This window comes from Littorina saxatilis, linkage group LG3 (assembly GCF_037325665.1).
Source record: "Littorina saxatilis isolate snail1 linkage group LG3, US_GU_Lsax_2.0, whole genome shotgun sequence".
Classification (NCBI taxonomy): Eukaryota; Metazoa; Mollusca; class Gastropoda; order Littorinimorpha; family Littorinidae; genus Littorina; species Littorina saxatilis.
The window spans coordinates 57,877,369-57,900,626 of NC_090247.1; the positions used below are offsets into that span (position 1 = coordinate 57,877,369).

The following is a 23,258-nucleotide window of genomic DNA, read 5'->3' on the forward strand; positions in this document are numbered from 1 at the left end:
GTATTTTCCGTATTTTCCGTATTTTTGAAAAAAATAAACCGTATTTTTTTTTTTTTCCGTATTTTTCCTTTTTTTTTTTTTTTTCCCTAGTCATAGTTATAGTAAAATAGTTTTGGGGCCATGTTTGAATCCAATTTTAAGGCTCAGATAGCCCCAGATTGCACCAAATTGCACCCTTGAAAAAAAAAAATTCCGGGGGGGCATGCCCCCGGACCTCCCTAGAAGTCTTGGCGCTTTGCGCCTGCGAAACTTGGCGCTACGCGCCTGCGAAACTTGGCGCTACGCGCCTTCGAATTTTGTTTTCAGTATTTTTTTTTTTTCAGTTTTCATGCCTGATATTTTAACTGGATACAAAAATTTGGAGTACAAACCAGCATCAGTTTTCATGCATACTAGTTTTATAATTTCTGTCTTCCATGCATTGGGAATGTAAGCATCAATGAGTGACATACACAGAGTCAATGACTGAGATTTATAGTGACACTAGAGACTACAGTCATACTGAGACACGGCAGTCCTTCTTACAGCTCATGTGCCTGTTACCGTTTCACACAGACAAGAGCAAAATGCACTAATGATTGAAGGAAGTATGTTGTACAACAACATTCTTTTACACTTTTATGTACAAGAACAAATAATACCCATCTGATTAACTAGACGAGAAAGTCACTCTGTCAAGTTGCACAAAATCTTGTCATTTTCTAAAAGAAAGAGTAACACGTAGCAGGCGCTGCTCCCAAGCTCTTTTCAGTTGCTTGTTTGTTGGAAGTTTATGTAGCCTGACAACTCTTCCTTCAATAATTTTTCCACGATAGTTATGGCAAATGACACAGTACTGCTTTCCACCACCACACATTCTGAGCGAGCTTTCTTTCAGTGCAGACGCCATGATGTAGAAGTTACCGGAACTAACCCAGCGTTTCTCCTTCGTTGAAGAGCATGGAAAGATAACTCGTACTTGACTAGAAGTGAGAAAGAGCTATAGTGTGAGTAGTGGCCGTGTGTATGTGTGTGTTTGTGTGCCAGGAAAGACCCTTTTGTCAATCGTGGGATCTTTAACGTGCACACCCAAATGTAGTGTACACGAAGGGACCTCGGTTTTTCGTCTCATCCGAAAGACTAGCACTTGAACCCACCACCTAGGTTAGGAAAGGGGGGGGAGAAAATTGCTAACGCCCTGACCCAGGGTCGAACTCGCAACCTCTCGCTTCCGAGCGCAAGTGCGTTACCACTTGGCCACCCAGTCCTCCAAAGTGGGAGCCACCCCAACAGGAGAGAACAAACCGTGGGGTCTGATTGGTTAAAATCACAACAACTCTCAATTTCAACCAATCAGACACTGTGGCTGACTCTCACCCGGTTGGTATAATTTTCTCTTGCGCCTCGGCCCTGGAGACTTATTATGTACTGTTGCACTGATCAGTAATTCTGTTGATTTGGTCGCATATCTGACTTGGGCTTTAAAGGCACAGTAAGCCTCCCGTAAACCATCACAGATACGGTCAGGCTTTTACACACAGTACAAACACCCTTTCATTTAAACACTCACCGATTGAGAACATCCTAGGTGCCCTCCGTAAAGAGCGAACAATTTTCAAAGAATTTTTTTTTGCGTGGTTTATCTTACCCCTGAGCCATCGTGAACCCGTGTGATCCAGTTTCTCTTTTTCACAATGTAGTCGTCAGTTAGTCATTTGAATGCGATCCCGCAGTGGGGCACTGCGGTTATGAAATTAAAAGCCCCTCCTGTTTTTGGAACCGCAGGAGCTTTCTAGTTTGCTGTTAGGTAGATTTTTGGTTCCTCTTTCCTGTCATGCTCTCTTTTTCTTCATGAATTCTTTTCTTTTTTCTGCCTTCTTGCTCATTCACCTGTATTTTTTCCAAAAATCTCTTCTCTTGCCGCTTGTCTCGCGATTCATGTATAGTTTAATCTGTTAGTGTTCTGATGTAAGTCCAGCAGTAGATAGGTTAAGCCTATTTTAACATACTGGAAACTGGTAATCTTCCAGTAGGTATTAATTTAGTTTTACTAAAGCCTGCTGGGACACAAGTAATGGGTTAGTGCATTTGTAAACAGGAATCGCTTGACAAGTGGCCCCCTTCATCCCCCCTTCCTCGTCCTGATATGGCTCTGCGTAGTCGGCTGGACGTTAAGCAACAAATAAACAAACAAACAAACAAATTTGAATGCGACTCGATGTGAGCTTATTTACAATAGCACGTTTTTATGCACGAAACAAACGGCTGTGGTTCACAAGAACTCTAGCGATGGCTTTTCACTGTTGAGAGGAACGGCGATATGCACTGATAAACCGTCGTCTGCTACGACCCTTGCGTGACCCTGCTTCCGGGCTTTTCTTTTTTCAAACTTTCACAACTTCGAATTGTACTGATCTTGTCTTGATGAAAAAAGAATACTTTTATGATTAAAGAATGTTTGTGTAACAAGCTGTCAATTTATTATTTAGATTTTAAAAGTTAGGTCTAGCGCAAAAACGCACCACGGTCCAAAAACATTTTGATAATCATCGATTCACGGCTATCGCCAGTTTACATCGATAGAATGAGACCCGAAGGGAAGTAACTCATGTTTGACCTGAGTTCAGGATGGGTCCAAAAAGTGTTCGAGACAATCTGCAAAATTAATTCTTTAAAAATTGCTCGCTCTTTACGTAGGGCACCTAGGATGTTCCCGTTTGGTGAGCGTTCAAATGGAAGGGTGTTTGTACTGTGTGTAAAAGCCTGACAGTATCTGTGATGGTTTACGGGAGGCTTACTGTCCGGGCGTGAATTCCGGTATTCATAACAGCCGTCCAGCACCAAAACGAGGCGCCATTGTTGTTTAGGACCAAGTCCACGAAAATAAATTCTTTGAAAATTTCTCACGCTCGACAGAAAGCAGCCAGGATGTTCCCGTTCGGTGAGCGTTCAAATGGAAGTATGCTTCTATATATATATACGACTAGTGTCTGTGTGTCTGTCTGTCTGTGCGCGATGCACGGCCAAAGTTCTCGATGGATCTGCTTCAAATTTGGTGGGCATATTCAGGTACACCCGGGACACAACCTGGTCGATGAGATATTTCAACACGTGCTCTCAGCGCGCAGCGCTGAACCGATTTTGTTTTTGGGCTGAACCGATTTTGGTTTTTTTTGGTCTGGATCCACTACTAGTAACTCTTCCTTATCTTCTCCAGTGTTTTTAGCCGCGATTATCTCCCTTCCTCCGTGCGGTGCGCCGGCAGCCGGGTATTCGGATCGACTTCTTCCCGGCGCAGCCGTACCCGGCGAAGCGGGTATTCATGTATATATGTATATATGTAGACGCTCGGGGAGCTCTGTGATGGTTTACGGGAGGCTTACTGTGCCTTTAAGCAAGAAATTGATATTCTACAGAGATGTTTTTCAACATTCAAAGTCCATGATGTTGGCATTAAAGTGTGCAGGTTTGTGCTTCGATTCTTTTCATTTTTCGTGGTTTTCACGAAGATCTGCATTTGTTGTAATGTTTGTTGCCTGCTTTTAATGCAGGTGTGTGTGTGTGTGTTTGTGTGTCGATTGGGTGCATTACCGTATGTGTATGTGTTGAAGAGAGACTCAGAACTTGATTACAAAAGGATAAAGGTTTTAGACAGAGCCTATTCTTCCAACCTGTCCTTTATACAACACATACAGTACAGACAGACGCACATAACAAAACATCAATCATATAATGATTTTCTGGGACCCATATCTTTTTGTGGCATGTTTGAAATGTGATTGCAAATATTTAGGACAGTCATTTAGAATTGTATACATGAACACAGCCTTGTTTAACGTCAACTGATCTTTCAAGGGGAGGAAATTCAGGAGCTTTAGTTTATCATCCGTGGACCTATTCGACTCATGCAGAATACGTTTTGAAGCTCGGCGATGCAGGGAATTGAGTCTTTTTAAATGAACATCACTGCAGTTATCCCAAAGTGTCGAAGCGAAGTTTATATGAGGCATTATGTGGGCGTAATAGAACATTTTGAGTGCTTCCGAATCTGCGTAATGCCTTAATTTTAATAACAGGTACAAATTCTTGATACTAATTTGCAAATATGACTCAAATGAGTTTGCCAAATGAGAAAGAGAGAGAGAGCGAGAGAGAGCGAGAGCGAGAGAGAGAGAGAGAGAGAGCGAGAGAGAGAGAGAGAGAGAGAGAGAGCGAGAGAGAGAGAGAGAGAGAGAGAGTAGTTACAGAAGCCTCTGTTTGGTTTCCTTTTGAGAAATAAGACACATGCGGTAGTTATCTTTCTCTATCTCGCTGTGTGTGTGTGTGTGTGTGTGTGTGTGTGTGTGTGTGTGTGTGTGTGTGTGTGTGTGTGTGTGTGTGTGTGTGTCAGTGAGAGGGGGAGAGAAAGAGAGAGAGAGAGAGAGCGCATTACACTTTGCTTATTTTCGGAAAATAAAACATGTCAAATGCGTCAGTTATCTTCCTCTCTTTGTGTGTGTGTGATTACAAAACAAGTGTGTGTGTGTGTGTGTGTGTGTGTGTGTGTGTGTGTGTGTGTGTGTGTGTGTGTGTTTGATATGCAGTATCCAACTTCTACGACCTCAGCATGCTACACCAATCCACAAACATATCATAGTTTTGAAGCACAGTCTTACACAATACTAGGACACATTTATTCTTGATAATTTGAAAGCTATATATACGTTATAGTACTACTTCTCATAAAAGCATATAAAAATATATTATGGAAATGTGTAACTACCGTAAACATTAGAATATACATGGATTTTAGGCTTTTTTTCACACGCACACATTATATCGAGTCAAATGTCAAATCATATCAAGCATACCCAGTCACTCCCAAGAAATGAGGAAACAACCACAGAAAAGACAAGAAAACTAAATCATAAGGGTGACATTTAAAATGGAGTTTGTTTTCAGAGCGACCAGCCGCGTTGACCCCGGAAGATCCTCGTTTGAGGTCATGACCGCCATTTTTAAAAGAGTAATTCGGTGTTACTTAAGTTTCAGCGTAATAGGCAATCAATAATTGGCTGAATGAAAGCCCAGAAGTTGATCGGTTAAGACCGTGGCCGCCATTTTGAACAGTTAGTTGTCGTTTTTTAAAGCTGTCTCTACGTCTATCTCAAGTCAAAACATCACTGGAACAAATTCTTAGATTCTAAGTACAAACTACCACAAAAAAAAGAAACTATTATCTTTCATCTTGTTTGCAATATACATTCTTCGTTTACCCTGAGGTATCTCTACTAAGCCTATAACGTGTTTCGTTCACGTCATGTCTTGAAGGAACTTCGTAAAAACCTCGGTCACACTTTGTAGGACATTGGTTGCTGTGATATGATAAAGCTAACTCTACCACAACACTTTGAGTTTTCAACACATTTATGTATAATGAGCATTAATCGATATATCTTCTCCTGTCCCCAGCCATGTCCATGCTTCGGCTAATACCCCCGTTTTTTCCCGCTTGTTTTGGAAATCAGTTCTAACGCTTTACTGAAGTAAAAGCTGGAAGGTAATAAACGAAGTGCGCTATCTTAGATCAGTTCTTCAGAGTAACATTGGAACGTTCAGCGGGGAAGATGTATATGTTGGTATTTGGATTAGTATAGTTCAATGTAGAGCGGGCATTGGAGCCTGGTGGCAAGTCGTGGTGTGGAAACTGTGTGCCGAGTACCGTGACCACTTGCTGAATAGCAGTTTGCCGTGGTCTCCGTGGCTGTCTGAAGGGGAAAAAGCAGACGGGGATTAGGATAACTTAATTAACACTAAAATAAGTGCTAAATCAGAGTAGATTACAGTGGAACCTCCATCTCCCCCCCCCCCCCCCACCCCAACCTTCCGAACTAAGAAGTCGCCTCTTAAGACTCTTTATTTATTTATGTAGCTATTCTGATGAACACGTGGGGGAATTCGGGGGCTGTGATTCGATGGTCTCTTCCGATCATCAAAGCATAATGCTGTGGAAGTCGGCCATTTTTCTCAATATCCAAAAGCATATACACCAGTTAACAGTTCCGCGGCCATTTTAGATCTCGCACATGCGCACTTCTTTTATCGCGAGCAGATTCGACCCATTTCCTTTTCCGGGTGATGCGCATATCGTTTTTCGGCATGTTTATGTCTTTTTCCTTTTCCGGTTGATTTCACCGCATGCGCAGATCGTGTTATTCGCCCACGTTTCTACGGAAGGGACACTACTCCGGCGCACTACTCCACCCGTTGAAAGGGGGAAACATTTTCTTCAGTACAAGTAGTCTTTATGAATAAACAATTAACAAGAAGGACGTTGTAAATTCATTCAATGCAGATTAAATAAGATATGTTTGACGAACTTGTTCCGTTCTTATTTACATGACAAAATATGTGAAGATCGAGAGATGTTATTAAACAAGAAGAGCAAAGCCCATACGACTCACATGCTTGACCTTGACCTTTACATAGCAATGACATCATACACTAAGAACTGCTTTACACATTTTTCCTACCAAAATACATGTTCATCCATGTCATGCAACACAAAGCTGTTAATTCAAGACATAGGAAGTACAATGGTGCTTATTGGCTCTTTCTACCATGAGATATGGTCACTTTTAGTGGTTCACTACCTTATTTTGGTCACATTTCATAAGGGTCAAAGTGACCTTGACCTTGATCATATGTGACCAAATGCGTCTCATGATGAAAGCATAACATGTGCCCCACATAATTTTTAAGTTTGAAACAGTTATCTTCCATAGTTCAGGGTCAAGGTCGCTTCAAAATATGTATACAATCCAACTTTGAAGAGCTCCTGTGACCTTGACCTTGAAGCAAGGTAAACCAAACTGGTATCAAAAGATGGGGCTTACTTTGCCCTATATATCATATAAAGGTGAGGTATTCAATCTCAAAAACTTCAGAGAAAATGTGAAAAATGTGAAAAATAGCTGTTTTTTAGACAACATTTATGGCCCCTGCGACCTTGACCTTGAAGCAAGGTCAAGATGCTATGTATGTTTTTTGGGGCCTTGTCATCATACACCATCTTGCCAAATTTGGTACTGATAGACTGAATAGTGTCCAAGAAATATCCAACGTTAAAGTTTTCCGGACGGACGGACGTCCGGACGGACGGACGGACGGACGACTCGGGTGAGTACATAGACTCACTTTTGCTTCGCATGTGAGTCAAAAAACCGTGTTCCAGGCAACTCGCAAACAGATAACCGCTGTGTATTTGACCACAACCCAACGCAAAGGAAACATGACACACTACTATTTGGCATACCTTTTTGCATTCATTGAACTTTCCCCAATAAATTCGGCTCACATCAGTCGCACTAAAAGTTTGTCAAAACACAACACCCAGGCGATAACAAATGCCCACCTGAATGGTGGTTCGCAACCACACACTAACGACCGTCGAGGCACGTAATGAATTTTGCAATCTTCCGACCACCATTTTTTAAGTCGGTTACTCCCATTACTGCAACCAATAACACAGCATGTTGACGCCATCGCTAATTTGGATGTAACGTGAGGTTTTTGTTATAACGTAGAGGAAAACACACCGTCCCGTTCAATTGCTTCCATCACGTTGAGCAGACGATGCAGCGGTTGCTCGTCGAAATTTCTCGTCCAACGACGCATGGTTCCGGTTTCTTCCACGTGTATAAAGTACACGCATACCTCGCCAGGTTTGTTTCTGTGACTAGTCGACAGACGATGCCATTTGCTTTGTGTGTGTTTTTGTTGTTGCTTACTGTACATGATGATGACATACATTACGTGTAAAATCCAGTTCTTTAACAGGCAACAAACCTTGCAAATTTTCAGAAGCTGCAATCTGAAGCGACCTATCACTGATTCTAGCAGACGATCTCTCCAATGTTTAACACAAAATCAGCAAACTCTCCTGTCACATAGAACGTCCATTGTATAGTGCAATGTTGAAATGAAGTTACCGGTCTACCGGTCTGAAACTTTAGTCGTTTCTTCTGAGACAATCCTTGTTCTCTTATCATCTACAGATTTACCGCAGTCTTCACCACGCGAATTCCCAACAGAAGTCAGACTTTCGAACATACAACATACGTAGGCAAGCATGATACGTCATGACGTCAAATGATTCCTAGCATATTGACGTAATGCTAAACATCCGGTTATCTCGAGTTTTCTCCGTAATACATGTCCGTGGGTTTTTCAATGTTCGGTTATTTCCGTGGCTTCATGCGGAAAGGGAACCGTCGTCTGCAATCAACGACACAGTGGACCATTCTGGTACTTGTTGCTGACAAAAACATGATTTTAACACATAATTTAATGTCAGAATAGCTATATAAACGCTATTGTGTTTTCATCGTAGCAATAGGGTCCGATATTTAGACTCGAACAAGTATAATGCGACTCGTCTTCGACTCGTCGGCATTGTACTTGTCTCGTCTAAATATCGGGCCCTATTGCTACGCTGAATTGAAAACACAATAGCTGGTAATATTGTTTTTTTCTATATATCTTTAATGTTCATAAGCTCAATAAATTTACCTCCAGGATAAGACTGAGGCTTTTTCAAGGCCTGACTTTCTCATATTTTTGGAAATTTTAAACGGAGGGTCCCACTGCATTGAAAAACATTGTGCTCCTATTGAAAATATCTGCCATGAAGTGATTACCGTACACCATTCATTAAAGGGTCATACTCTGCTTACCTCAGGAAAACATTCACATTGTTAGAAAATCCCCGAGTTTAGCAGTGGAAAGTTAATGATAAGGCATCTAGCTTCATTTTTGCTTTCTCGCTCGGGACAAGAGCCTCTGTCTGTCCGTCTGTCAGTCAGTCAGCCTGCCTGCCTGCATCTCTCTCTCTGTCTCTCTCTCTGTCTCTTTGTCTCTCTCTCTGTCTCTCTCTCTCTCTCTCTCTCTCTCTCTCTCTCTCTCTCTCTCTCTCTCATATTCAAATACAGGAAAACAACGTATTTCATGTTTAACGTCCGTACAAACATATGTCTCACCAATGTTGTCAAAGTGGGCGCTGTTGGATTGGTATGTAGTCACGTCCTGTGCAAGAAGGAAAGACAACGTTATAACTGATGTTTACTTACAATAAACATACAGACAATGTGAATATGAACAAAGAAACAAAGAAACACACTCCGAAACACACACACCCACACAAAGAAACACAGAAACACACACACTAACACACACCTACACACACACTGACACAGACGTCCACGCGGCACACACACACACACACACACACACCGTCACACACACACACACACACACACACACACACACACACACACACACACACACACACACCATGATCATCATCATCATCATCAGCAGCAGCAGCAGCAGCAGCAGCAGCAGCAGCGGCAGCATCATCAATTAAGTAATCAACAGCATTGCTATCTGAGCTATTACCAGCTATTGTGTTTTCAGCGTAGCAATAGGGTCTGATATTTAGACGAGACAAGTATAATGCGACGAGTCGAAGACGAGTCGCATTATACTTGTTCGAGTCTAAATATCGGACCCTATTGCTACGCTGAAAACACAATAGCGATTATATAGCTGTTCTGACCTTGATTTGTTGTTCCAAACTTACAAAATGACAGTTTTTGAGTCGATGCGTTGATCTCAGGTTTTGATAGCAGACGCCGTTTCTTATGCGCATTAGTTTTGCGCAGGCGCCACACTGACTTTGGAAAAAAAACTCGATTTGACAACACAGCTGTTAAACAGCTTTTTATTAGTTCATTCGTATACAACAAAAAGAACTTTGAGGTTTTTTAATTTTGAACAAGACTACTTGTGAAGAAGACCAAAACACAACATCAACGGAAAACTAGAAACAACAAGGGGAGGAGAAGAGAACAGCTAATCCGTACAACGCGAGCAGACGGCAAGAAGTTTTCAGTTTGGGTGAATGGCATTTATACTTGTCTCGTCATGAAGCGAACTTTTCAACCTAAGTTATAAACGACTACATGAATGTTAGTGCCATGGGTTGTACATCAATACTTCAGGGGGGAAGTGGGGTATTTAGTGTGGAGTTACGAGATAAGAAAAGCCAAATGCGAAACTGAGTTTGTGTTAGTCGGCAACTGAGCTCACACAGGCACACAAAAACGGCTGTTCCGTTTTACTCCCCTGTTTGTACTACATCTTTCGACTTTGGGCACTTTGTGGTGTTTAGGGACAGAAAATAATTGGTTTAGTCCTGTTTCATCGGGAAGTTAGCAGAAAAGGGTATGCTATCGACATTTGTAAAGCTGAAAAACATTCCCGAGAAGAATTTCAAGTTGTCAGTGTATACTGTTGTCGATACTGAGAAACATCGCCGCGTGGTACAGATGGGTAAACCAGAAACATGCGTCTTTGTTATTGACAATATGCTTTTGGATATTGAGAAAAATGGCCGACTTCCGTAGCATTATGCTTTGATGATCGGAAGAGACCATCCAATCACAGCCCCCGAATTCCCCCACGTGTTCATCAGAATAGCTATATACTCACATAACGGCTAAGGGTGATGGTGTTACGGCGCAGAAGGTCAAGGCTGGGGCGAGAGGGGTCTGTCTCAAACACGTTGCGTCGGTCACTCTGCACACAGCCAGACAGACAGACGGATGGTCAACCGCACATGAACAAATATATCAGTGCACAAATGCAAACACCCCCACACCCACATGTACGAGCACGCACAAACACACACCCATACGACCACACACACAAACATACATGTACTGTACGCGCGCGCGCACACACACACACACACACACAGACACACACACTCACACACACACACACACACACACACACACACACACGGCACACACACACACACACACAGAGGCACGGATACTTATACAGACTTACAAACAGGCACACACATACAGGCACAGACAGACTCATGCACGGACACACAGACACATACAAGGACACATATATTCAGACAGACACATTAAGACAGACAGACAGGCAGATAGACAGACACACGAGATCAAACGAAGGAGAAGAAGAAATCAAAAAGAGTGTGTGTGTGCGTGTGTATGCCGCAGTGTGTCTGTCACTCTGTGTGCGTTCATGTGAATAGATCAGTCTCTGTGTCTTGTTATACCTTTTTCACAGTACTTTATCAAAAGTCGCTGTTGCTCTGAAAACAAATCTGATTCTAAAAGACAATAACCTTACTTACAATCTGTTGAATCGATATTTTATGATCGATGCCTGAAATATCGTGTTACAGACGGTTACTCACCCAATCGATGTTGTGAATTTTCCACAGCGGCTGTAGAATAATACCCTCCGCTCCAGTAGCCATGCCTCATGGGGGCAGAGGAACAGAACAGAAATTGCGGACAAAAAACGGAATTTACAAGACCTACATGAGTTGAGACATCACAGAACACCGATGTAGACAGTTTTCTGCTGTCTGGATCCGTAAAAACTCGTCTAGTACCGATAGGTGAGGAGTTGACAAAATGAAGCAAACTGATGACGGAATATTTATGACGTCAGGTCAAATCTCAGATGACGGCATTTCTGATTCGCGCTGATATGAAGCACTGAGGTGCGTTTTTGCACGAGCAATTTCCATGAATAACACGATTTTCTCTGATTGTGCAGCAGAAACAAAATATGTACCAAACGCACACACATCCGCAAACAAATACACATACATACACACGCAGAAACACACACACACACACACACACACACACACACACACACACACACACACAGTGACACAGTAACACACACACACATACATACACACACACACACATACACACACACACACTCTCCCAATGAATCAAGTGTTCCTCTCCCTATATTCTTAACCCCCCCCCCCCCCACACACACACACACGGGCGTAAACACACAGACTCACGCACATACACACCCTCTCCAAATATAACAAGTGTCCATCTCTCTCTACCTCCCCCCTCCACACACACACACACACACACGCGCGAACATACGCACGCAAACATACACACACACACACACACTCACACACAAACACACACACGCACGCGTGCGCTCACACACACACAAACAAACACACACACAAACACACACACACACACACACACACACACATATTCCCAATGAATCAAGTGTTGCCCCCCCCCCCCCCACCTTTCCACCCCTCAAACTGTCTTGGATTTACGAACTTAAAACGAATATCGTCTGCCACTTTATTCTTTTGTCTCTGAGAGCACATTCATAAGTTTATCTTGATGCGCTCCTTTTTTTATTACTAGATGAATACCCGCTTCGCCGGGTACCCGGCTTCGCCGAGAAGAAGTAGAGCCGAATACCCGGGGACCCGGCTTCGCCGGGCACGAAGGAAGGGAGATAAACGCGCAAAACACTGGAGAAGATAAGGAAGAGTTACAGGGAATAGATGTACAGAAAAACGAAAATCGGTTCAGCGCTGCTGAGAGCACGTGTTGAAAATTTTCATCGAGCAGATTGTGTTTTGAGTCTACCTGAATATGCCCACCAAATTTGAAGCAGATCCATCGAGAACTTTGGCCGTGCATCGCGAAGTGACCGACAGACAGACAGACAGACACAGACAAGCCGTATATAGATATAGATCATAAACACCATGGCATTTGTAAAATTGTATCTGAACAACAACACTGTTTAAACAAACTAACACGAGCGCAGATAACGAGGAAGAAATTAGTGTAGGTTATACAGTCCAGAGTTACTCTTATCTCCCCTCTCCCCCCTATCTCCGCTTACCCATTCTCATTCGGTCTTGAGTAGAGGGAATGAAAACGAGAAAAAATACAAATGACGAGTGAAGGTCAAACACGTGTCCGAACATATATCCCAAACCACGATAGCAGATGACCTGCATTCGTAGTTGTTATCTACCGTAGATTCGAACCAACTGATATAACACACGTACAGAATAGTGTGACGTTTCTTTGTAATACGAAGTTCGACACACGGTCTCTAAAATCCGTTTTTTATCTCAACCTTGTTTTGTCCCACCTGATATTCAAGTTTGTTTTTATTTGCAATACCATTATCTGTTATGTCCGTTTTTTCTGTCTTTTTCCCTTTCGTTTCGAGTATAACAGAAATCTTTGATTCGAAAGGTGTGCCAGATAGCCAAGTGGAGGGCCTTTAATGGCATATGACATTTGGATGAAATGACACGGGACTGAATGTTTTAGTTGGGGTACGACAATGCCGGGGTGCAATACTTTTTAGCAGAGTTTATATTCATGCCATCTAGTTACCTCTGTTGTAGCTTGAACAATTGTTTACAACCACCCCCATCCCATGGCTACATTTGGGTTTGGAAGTTCAAAATAATTTGGAATATAGTAACTTTGATACGGTGGAAGTCGACCAGCTCTTCCATTTGTGATCAAACTCTACCTTAGCCTGTTCTTAAAGGCACAGTAAGCCTCCCGTAAACCATCACAGATACTATCAGGCTTTTACACACAGTACAAACACCCTTCCATTTGAACGCTCACCAAACAGGAACATCCTAGGTTCCCTCCGTAAAGAGCGAGCAATTTTCAAAGAATGTATTTTTGCGTGGTTTATCTTACCCCTGAGCCATCGTGAACCCGTGTGATCAAGTTTCATACACTATTTTCCCCAGAAAACTGAACTTCATACAGTAATTAACGTTGGAACACGGGTGCAAAAGTTCGTCTGCTAGTCCCATTTGACGAAAGAACATTATCCTAAGCGATACTAAAACATAAACAGAACACACAATATCTGCCTTTACCGCCACAGCAGAATAACAACATATCTGTGTACTTGATTTTAGTCCCAAACAGGGAAACTGACAAGAAGTGTTAACAGAATGGAATGATTTGCGCGGAACTATACAACCACGCATTAATCGATCGCCTGCGCAGGTTGACTGGTTGAGTGATTCGGATTCGATCAAATTTTCGCACAAAAACTCCTGTTTTCTTTGAATAACTGAAGAAAGGAGGAATAAAGAGGTTACACACCTCGTCTCAGTGATTATTAAAAATAATGGTCTCAGTTCACGGTCATGAAAAAGCTCGCTGAAGCTCGCATTTTTCACGATCCGCCAACTTCGACCATTATTTTTAATAATCACTGAGACTCGGCATGTAACCTCTACGCATACACCCGTGTAACCCTATTCCTTACAATTTCACGAAATTTGAGCTTAATTGACCCAGAGATACAAGTCTTACCCGACTTGTTTGTAAGACATCGTCCACCCGCCCGCGCCCTACTCAAACAAACAAACAAACAAACAGAGTGAATCCAGTAAGCCCCATATAATGGCGGCTTAAAAAACTTGTATGTTTCTGGTAACATGGCTACAAAAAATAGGGTATGTAGGTAGGGATTTTGTTTTTTGTTTTTTGTTTTTTTGTTTTTTGTTTTGTTGGTCAGGGTAGAAAATAACTATACAGTGACGCAAAGAGACTGGACTTACTATACAAAGAGAAAGACAACCCATTACAAAACAAATGAGACAAAAGGAATGCGGGGTAATCCCCCTTGTGTTGTCTGCCGTCTGTTACTTTCGTTTTGACGCTTTTTTTGTGTGTTTTTTTTACAAATGCAATAAAAAAAAGTCTAGGGTCGGCTGGAAAAAACTAGGTAGGGTCGGGTGACCAGAAACATACAACTTTTGGGGGGGGGGGGGGGGGGGGGGGGCCTAAGGGTGAGTTTAAGTTAACGACACATGTAAATGTATAACAGGTATTTGTCAATATCTCTTCTCCTATACCCAACCCCGTTTTTTTTTAATCGGTTCTCTGTAACGGCTTTCATGCAAAGATAATTTCTTTGAAAGTACAATCAGTCAAGATGTGACAATGCTCTGCACCCCTACCCCCCCCCCCCCCCCCCCCCACCTGTCCGCAACCCCACCCTGGAGAGGATGGTGATTGCATTTTTGTCTCAATGCAAATAATGAGTTCTGCTTTGTGTAACTGAAGTTCCTAGACTTGCTGACGGGGCTAGGGGTAAGCTTCGGAAGAGGATGGAGAGTGGACGCCCCCCCCCCCCCCCCCGCCTTTCTCAATGTGAAAAACTGGACCTTACTTTGAGCAACAATGAAAGGCCACCAAAGGTTAGAAAATTGAGCCTGCCGGTGTAACACGAAATTTTTACACTACGAAAAATTGACTCCGGAGTAAAAATGTCGTACGAACTTTTTACTCCGAGTACACCTGTCGTACGAGAAAAGAACTCCCCAAGGAACGAACAAATTACTCCCTCCACAACATTCTTACTCCCCAAATGTTTACTTCCTGTAACAATCTCGTATGCGAAAATGTGATGCGGGCGAAGGGATAATGCCAATAATTATGTGATCTCACACAAACGAATGTCGCGCTACCCCTCCATCCACCCCTTCCACCACCAAGATAAACAGAGGGGATAAGGGAGTAAAAGGCGTACACCTGGCGTGGCCAGTGAATGGCTCGTGTTGGGGTGGAGTAATTTATTCGTTATTTATTCGTCAGGGAAGTAACATTTTCGTACGAAATGTTTACTGGGAACACACCTGTTGTGGGGAGTAATTTTCTCGTGTTATGGGGGAGTACTTTTTTTCGTAAAGGGAGTAACATTTTTGTACGAAAGGTTTACACCGGAGTAAAAATCTCGTGGGAGTAACTTTCTCGTGTTACACCGGTAGCCCTTCGATAAGAACACAACTGAAAGGTTGGGATTTATACGTTTGAATGTTTGTAGATGAGACGTACGCCACTCAGTTTCTTATCTCAAACCACGCTACACTCAACGTGACCGCAGAGGGACGAGGATACTGTAGATTTGTGGTTCAGGATCACTGGCCACAGTGACTATCTGTTCCTGCCGCATATGCGGAATGTACTGAGTCATTTTCACCCAAGGCCACGCACTCACGTCAGTGAAAGAACTAGAGACCAAGATACAGAAATATTTTGACATGATGCATTACAGTCATTGATAATTGTATCGGTGTCGATAAGCATTCGTACACCCACATACTTATTAAACACATTGACAGTAGGATAGAAAAGAAAGAAAGAAAGAAAGAAATGAAACAGTCCCTCCCGTGTAAACGATTCTGACTCGCCATCTCAATCAGTCCAGGTTTGTACATGGGGTAAGGATACACCCCCTCTTGGACACATCCAACCAATCAACAGCATGATTGGATCTGTGCAGATTTGGAATTTGTGATTAATTAATTCCCTTAAAGCCAGTAGCGTCAACCCATTTTCAAGGGAAGGACAATGCCTTTAAATACAGTTACACCAAAAAAATGGAAGAGAATTATTAGGTGGTGATCATGAGATATATATATTTTATATGAACAGAAAGAAACCTTCTTCTTCTTCTTCAGCGTTCCAGAATTTTTCTGGTTACGTGTGAGCTCGTTTGCCCATTTGGGTTCCCCACACTATACTCTGAGAGCATAGTCAGCTTCACTCCGCTTTCGTTGGGTGAACAGAAACCACTTGTGAAGATGACACGCGACATTACACAACTTCAGTTTTAGCAGGATTATTATTAAAATGAAGTATCTTGAAACAACAGTTATCAGACAATTACCGCACACACTCGATCAAACTAGATGCACACATGCACCGGTGCCACACGAGAAGATTACTCCCACGAGATTTTTACTCCGGAGTTTAAATTTCGTACGAAAATGTTACCCCCTTTACGAAAAAAGTACTCCCCCATTACACGAGAAAATTACTCCCCACGACAAGTAAGTTCCGAGTAAACATTTCGTTGAAAAATGTTACTCCCCTGACGAATAAATAACGAATAAATTACTTCACCCTAACACGAGCAATTTAACTTCCCGTGCCAGGTGTACGAAATGTTTACTCCCTTGTCATGTCCCCTGTAATAATCATAGTCTTGGTGGTGGAAAGAGTGGAGGGAGGGTAGCGCAACATTCGTTTGTGCGAGATCACATTTTGGCATTATCCCTTCGCCCGCATCCCATTTTTGCGTACGAGATTTTTTACTGGAAGTAAACAAAATGGGGAGTAAAAATTTCGTGGAGGGAGTAATTTGCTCGTGCCTTGGGGAGTTCTTTTCTCGTACGAAAGGTGTACTCGGAGTAAGAATTTCGTAGGAAATTTTTACTCCGGAGTAGGTGTTTCGTGGAGTAAACATTTCGTGTTACACCGGGCGTCTGCACGTACCCACGTTAATGTGCACACAGTGTGCGTGATGGTCCCTGTCGGGAAATGCTAATCACTTTTTGGCGGGAGATGCGAACTGACAAACCGCATGAAGTTTTGATTGGCCAGCAATACTGAATGTATGGGCTCGAACCAGACGCTCAGGTCTCCTTGGGATATCATCTAGCATAGCAATCTGATAATCATCGGTCCACGCTCTCGCTCAGTGTCTCTCTGACAGGATGGATCATTACTACGCGGAGTAAAGGAAAAGAAGCGGAGCTAAAAGCCGAAATCTATCAAAACAAGAATACAGATTTATCTCCCATATGTTTTTCGCTAATGTTTCTGATAAAAGACGAAAGTGATTGCAGATTGGCCGAGTCTTCCATCTCTCGACGAACAGATTCTCCACTGAGAGACTCAACCATTTCACCAAGCTGTTTATTTTTCCACCCAACTTTGCCTACAGCCGTATAATTATGGCTGGACTCGGTCTTTTCACTGTCACAAAGGACACATCTACTTTAAACCGGTGTCCGCTCCGTAGCCATTTTGTTATGATCACGTGACAAAGTTGATTATCACGTGACACTTTTACCATATTTTGAGTTGTTTGCGGCACAGTAAATACATCCGCGAAAAATAGCTCGCTTGAAACTGTCTTACATTACAATTCCTTTGTAATTTAAAAATTACACAACGCCATGAGAAATCATTATCGACGATCGCGAATCTGCTTATATCAATAACACATTAAGAAAAGCTCTAAATATGTAAAAGAAAAAAAAAGAAAAAAATCGATTTCTTCTCCAGAGGGAGAAAACAAAGGCAAAGGGTAGTAACTCATTTTACCTGAGTTCAGGATGCTAGCATAGGTGTATACACTCGAAGCAAGTTATGCGATGAATACGTTATGATTTGTTCTTAATGTGTCGCAATGTCCAAAATCAAAACGCAAAGACAAGAACAGCGAAGGAAATTAGGTTCTATCAAAATTACATTGTTCTATTCAATTTTTATCTCCAAACAAATTGTGTAAGAAGGTAGCGTGGTACGATAGTAAAACGATGCACTGCTGTATTTCTTGCAAAAGCATGGTTCAGCATCTTGAAATGCACACAAAAAAAGAATGGAAAGGAAAGGAAGGAAAACCTCGCAGGAACTAAAAACAAGTCGCGTAAGGCGAAATTACTACATTTAGTCAAGCTGTCGAACTCACGGAATGAAACTGAACGTCACTGCAGTTTTTCACCAAGACAGTACAGCTTCGTCAATCCCCGCGAGAAGGAAATCGCTCACCTTCCACGTGCAAAACGCAGTGAAATTAACACGCCAGAATAGCGCGGTAGCGTATTGTGCTTAGCAGAAAAGCGCGCATTTCTGTATTCTGGTTAACTTTCGGAGCTTTTTTTGAATACAACCTATCATATCTATATATGTTTTTGGAATCAGGAAATGATAAAGAATAAGATGAAATTGTTTTTGGATCGATTTCTTGAATTTGTATCGTAAGACTAATTAATCTATTTTCGTTAATTGTGATCACATTTTAAGAGCAAACATAACATATGTATATATTTTTAGATTCAGAATATGAGGAAGAATACGATGCAATCAATTTTAAATCTGTTTGCGAGAATTCGATTTTAATGACAAATTTAATGAGCAAACTCATTCATTAATTTTTAAGCCTCCAAGCTAAAATGCAATACCAAAGTCCGAGCTTTGTCGAAGATTACTTGACCAAAATTTCAACCAATTCGGTTGAAAAATGAGAGCGTGACAGTGCCGCCTCAACTTTCACGAAAAGCCGGACATGACGTCATCAAAGACATTTATCAAAATAATGGAGAAAAAAATTCTGGGGATGCCGTACTCAGGATCTCTCATGTCAAGTTTCATGAAGATCGGTCCAGTAGTTTTCTCTGAATCGCTCTACACACACACACACACACACACACACATACACCACGACCCTCGTCTCGATTCCCCCCTCTACGTTAAAACATTTCGTCAAAACTTGACTAAATGTAAAAACAAGAAAGAAAGAAAGAAAGAAGGGAGTAAAGGAAATAAAAGAGTAAGGAAGGAAGGAAGGGAAAAAATAAATAAAGCAGATCGCGTGCAACTAACTCATCACGTGTTCCTGAGCAGAGAAATTTTTTTTATTCAATAATACTTAATAGAATCCATCGGTGTTACACTGAACACCTGGTGGCTGGTAATATCAAACTCGTGCGTCTCTCTCAGTACGGTTGCACTTACGGTCACGTGGCCCTCCACATGCTAGAGTACTCCACCGTTGTGCGAATTCCTGAATCTCCAGAACTCCTCTACCTTAGTATACCTGAACGAGTTGTTGTTGCAACATTTTGTCGATAGCATTTTGGTAAGAAATTACTACTTTTGGTTCAAAGCTAAAGCTCAACATAATCAAACAATATTTAAATCTGGACATTGGGTGCGTTAGAGGTGCCAGTATGACATTTAGGCTGCTCCTCCAAATCTGGTGCATGCGATTCTTATTCCTATTTTTACTCGTATTGTTGTGTAAAAGTTCAAATTCTATTAGCGCAAAAGATTCAGATGATCACGACACCTGATTTAAGTAAGCTAAATGCTACAAAGCTTTTCCCTTTTAAAGAACAATTAACATGTTTATAATATTCTTAAAGAATTGACTCATTATGCTAGCACAGTGTGAGCGTCTGCCCCATGCACACCTCAAAAATGTACCGACCATGACTCTTTCACAGCACCCACCTTTTGTAGTTTGTTGACCTGGATTCCACCAGAGAGGTCCTGATAAGGACCTCACAAGCTTACGAAACGTCAAAAATGTCTCCTTTACGTAAGGAGAGCTGGTCAAAAACATATAAATACACGGCACAGAAGGGCAAAGACTTCACACAGCTTGGAAACATCGTGCCCATTTTCCTTTCTTGAAGTGTCGTCTGCTGCACAAATCATCATGCTGGGAGTTGCCGTTCTTGCCTTGTGCGTCGCTGCCTCCTTGGCTCAGAGTCCTAGTTTTGGAGGATGTCCCACTGTGCCATCGCAGAAGACTTTTGACGTAAACAAGGTGAGTCTGGCATTTTCTGAAAATGAATTCTTGTCGTGTTTTCCGTTTTGGAACTGTTTTCAAATTTGTCTTGAAAAATCAATTGATTGGCTCCCACATAGGCTTCTGGATAGGTTTGACAGGAGAAAACTTCACAAAAATAACGGGTTCTTTCTGAAAAAATATATTGCTTGGTTTCCATTAGATTATTGACTTTGCCATCATTTCATAAAGAGCAAAAGTTTGCAAAAACTAACAAATAATATTTGTTTCTGTGTCAGTCAACTCATTAACGCATAAACCACCAGGAGCTCAAACATGTTCTCTATCCTCAGTAGTTTCAACAGGCCTATGTATTAAATATTGTTGTTTATCTATCTATCTATCTATCTATCTATCTATCTATCTATCTATCTATCTATCTATCTATCTATCTATCTACCTACCTACCTATCTATTTAACTAGTGAGCTACCAGTCTGTCTGTATGCATGTCTGTCTATCACATTCTCCCTCTCTCTTTCTATGTGTCTATCTGTCTATTTATCGAGCTTGCTATCTTAATTTCATCCCCCCCTCCCCCCCCCCCCCCCGCCTTTTTTGTTATCATTGTTTTTGACCAATCCAACCCTCTCGCACCTTATCATTTAAATCTGATTTTACGTCAACAGCACCTCAGTTAGTGATACGAGAATAACGTCTTCCCCACACATTTCAAAATGTATTAAATTTAGACCTTGACCTTCTTTGCTTTCTTTCTTTTGGACCACTCGAACCGCATTCCCCCAACTTGTTCAAATCTGATTTTATGTCAACAGTACCTGGGTTATTGATACAAGAATTATGTCTTCCCCACCCAATTTTACGATTAATTAAAATAAGGTTTAGATCTTGATCTTCTTTGCTTTCTTTCTTTTAGACCACTCGAACCGCATTCCCCCAACTTGTTCAAATCTGATTTTATGTCAACAGTACCTGGGTTATTGATACAAGAATTATGTCTTCCCCACAATTTTGTCAAATTAATCAAACAAATGTTAAGATCGTGATCTTCTGTTTTGTTGTTGACCACTCCCACCCTCTCGCACCTACTTATTCAAATCTGATTTTATGTCAACAGTACCTGGGTTTCTGGTACGAGATTTACTTGTTCCCCACCCACTTCGAGAAGGGCAAATGCACCCGCGCCAAATACACGCTCAAGGATAATGGTCACGTTGAAGTCTACAACCGTGATCTCCAGTGAGTTCAAATATTTTACTCTTTCTTTTGTTTGTTTGAGATTGTGGCTTTAGCGGTTAGTGCACTTCTTAGCATCTCCCCGGGATGTGCCTTAGATTCGACCATCGGTTAGCGACAGTAGAAGAAAAATGACAAAGTTTGTCTGTGTGTGTGTGTGTGTGTGTGTGTGTGTGTGTGTGTGTGTGTGTGTGTGTGTGTGTGTGTGTGTGTGTGTTTGTGTGTGTTTGTACATGTGTGTGCAGAAACGTCGTAGCCTCTTTGCATGGACAGTATGCACAACAAGCTTTGCAGATTACAGATTGTAATCGACCAATACACCAACTGATGGAGTATGAATTATTGAGTGAGTGAGTGAGTGAGTGAAGAATCAATGAGTCAGTGAGTCAGTGATTTAGCCAGTCAGTCAGTAAGTGACTCCTAAATAGAGTTAGTGAGTGAGGAATGTACATTTTCTTTAATTTTTGCACTTGATGTCTCGGTTCAAAGTATTCTAATTATTGCAACTACAAAAATGTGCGCGAAACGTATATTATCTAATTGATATATAATATACATCATATTGTTGTATTATCGTTGTCCAGGGACGGCACAGAGGTGAGGGCTATCGGTGATCTTTACCGCCCCGACGCCGCACACCCCGCCAACCTTAAAGTGCGTTTTGCCGCAGGTATGTTCAATTGTTGAAGCTTCATGTCTTGCGCCAACTGTAAAATGCGTTTTAACGCAGGTATGTTCAATTGTTGAAGCTTCATGCTTTGCGCCAACTGTAAAGTGCGTTTTAACGCAGGTATGTTCAATTGTTGAAGCTTCATGTATTGCGCCAACTGTAATGTGCGTTTTGCCACAGGTATGTTCAATTGTTGAAGCTTCGTGGATTGCGCCAGCTGTAAAGTGCGTTTTGCCTCAGGTATGTTCAATTGTTGGTGCTAACTGTAAAGTGCGTTTTGCCACAGGTATGTTAAATTGTCAAAGCTGCATGTTTTGCGCCAAGGACTTTGAAAACCACCCCTTTTTCCCCAACAGCAGAATCGTTTTTAATTGTTAAGTATGACGCAATAAAACTGTTCCTTACCTTGTAAACTATCATGTTCACCCACACAGATCTGGTACGGATTTAGCATGGGATAAGAGCGTCCTGCTATTCGGACGCATACAGTTTGTTTGTTTGTTTGTTTGTTTGCTTAACGTCCAGCCGACCACGAAGGTGCTGCTTTGACATATAACGTGCGCCACACACAAGACAGAAGTCGCAGCACAGGCTTCATGTCTCACCCAGTCACATTATTCTGACACCGGACCAACCAGTTCTAGCACTAACCCCATAATGCCAGACGCCAGGCGGAACAGCCACTAGATTGCCAATTTTAGACGCATACAGTATATGCATGGAATGAAACATTATTAGAAGAGTATAACTGTATAGAACCATTCTCATTTGTGTTCTTGTCAGATTTATTACCTTCGATCACCTCCAAAAATCCTTATCACCAAGCACTTCGCTTGTGTTATAATCCTAATAAAAAACCAAGAAACGAAGCCTTCAAGGCTCCCGTAAGAAATCAACAAACAGTAACACAAACTCACTCACTCCGTCACACACACACACACACACACACACACACACACACACACACACACACACACACACACACACACACACACACACACACACACACACACATGTGGCCACTTTTTCCACTGCTGTCCGATACTTTTCATCAACACTTGTCATCATGCCGAGTGGATCTAAATTCGGAAGTCTTCATGTGGCTTCATAGCGTCGATCTTGTTGTA

General features: G+C 41.9%; 2 protein-coding genes across 2 annotated transcripts in view; one reads left to right on the forward strand and one right to left on the reverse strand.

Moving 5' to 3' along the window:
• Window positions 1–4,630: 4,630 nt before the first annotated feature.
• LOC138960979 (uncharacterized) lies at window positions 4,631–11,500 on the reverse strand. The gene is made up of 4 exons (XM_070332601.1): window positions 11,255–11,500; window positions 10,510–10,596; window positions 8,997–9,042; window positions 4,631–5,726 (listed from the first exon to the last, which is right to left on the reverse strand). The coding sequence occupies exons 1-4, from the start codon at window positions 11,315–11,317 to the stop codon at window positions 5,617–5,619; spliced, it is 306 nt and encodes a 101-aa protein (XP_070188702.1). The 5' UTR covers window positions 11,318–11,500; the 3' UTR covers window positions 4,631–5,616.
• An 8,459-nt stretch (window positions 11,501–19,959) lies between these two features.
• Window positions 19,960–23,258, forward strand: part of LOC138960980 (apolipoprotein D-like) — a 4,660-nt gene continuing 1,361 nt past the window's right edge. The window contains exons 1-3 of the mRNA XM_070332602.1: window positions 19,960–20,244; window positions 21,343–21,464; window positions 22,046–22,131. Of these exons, the coding sequence (XP_070188703.1) occupies window positions 20,134–20,244; window positions 21,343–21,464; window positions 22,046–22,131 (319 nt within the window). The 5' untranslated portion in view covers window positions 19,960–20,133. The remainder of the gene's footprint in view (window positions 20,245–21,342; window positions 21,465–22,045; window positions 22,132–23,258) is intronic.

Bases quoted from the DNA above. Each gene is read 5' to 3' on its own strand.
- LOC138960979 (XM_070332601.1), bottom strand. From the start codon at position 11,317: ATGGCTACTGGAGCGGAGGGTATTATTCTACAGCCGCTGTGGAAAATT. The intron at 10,597-11,254 runs GTGAGTAACCGT...GGCTGTGTGCAG, and splicing joins AAATTCACAACATCGATTGG to AGTGACCGACGCAACGTGTT. The intron at 5,727-8,996 runs GTGAGACATATG...TTTCCCCTTCAG, and splicing joins CGCCCACTTTGACAACATTG to ACAGCCACGGAGACCACGGC.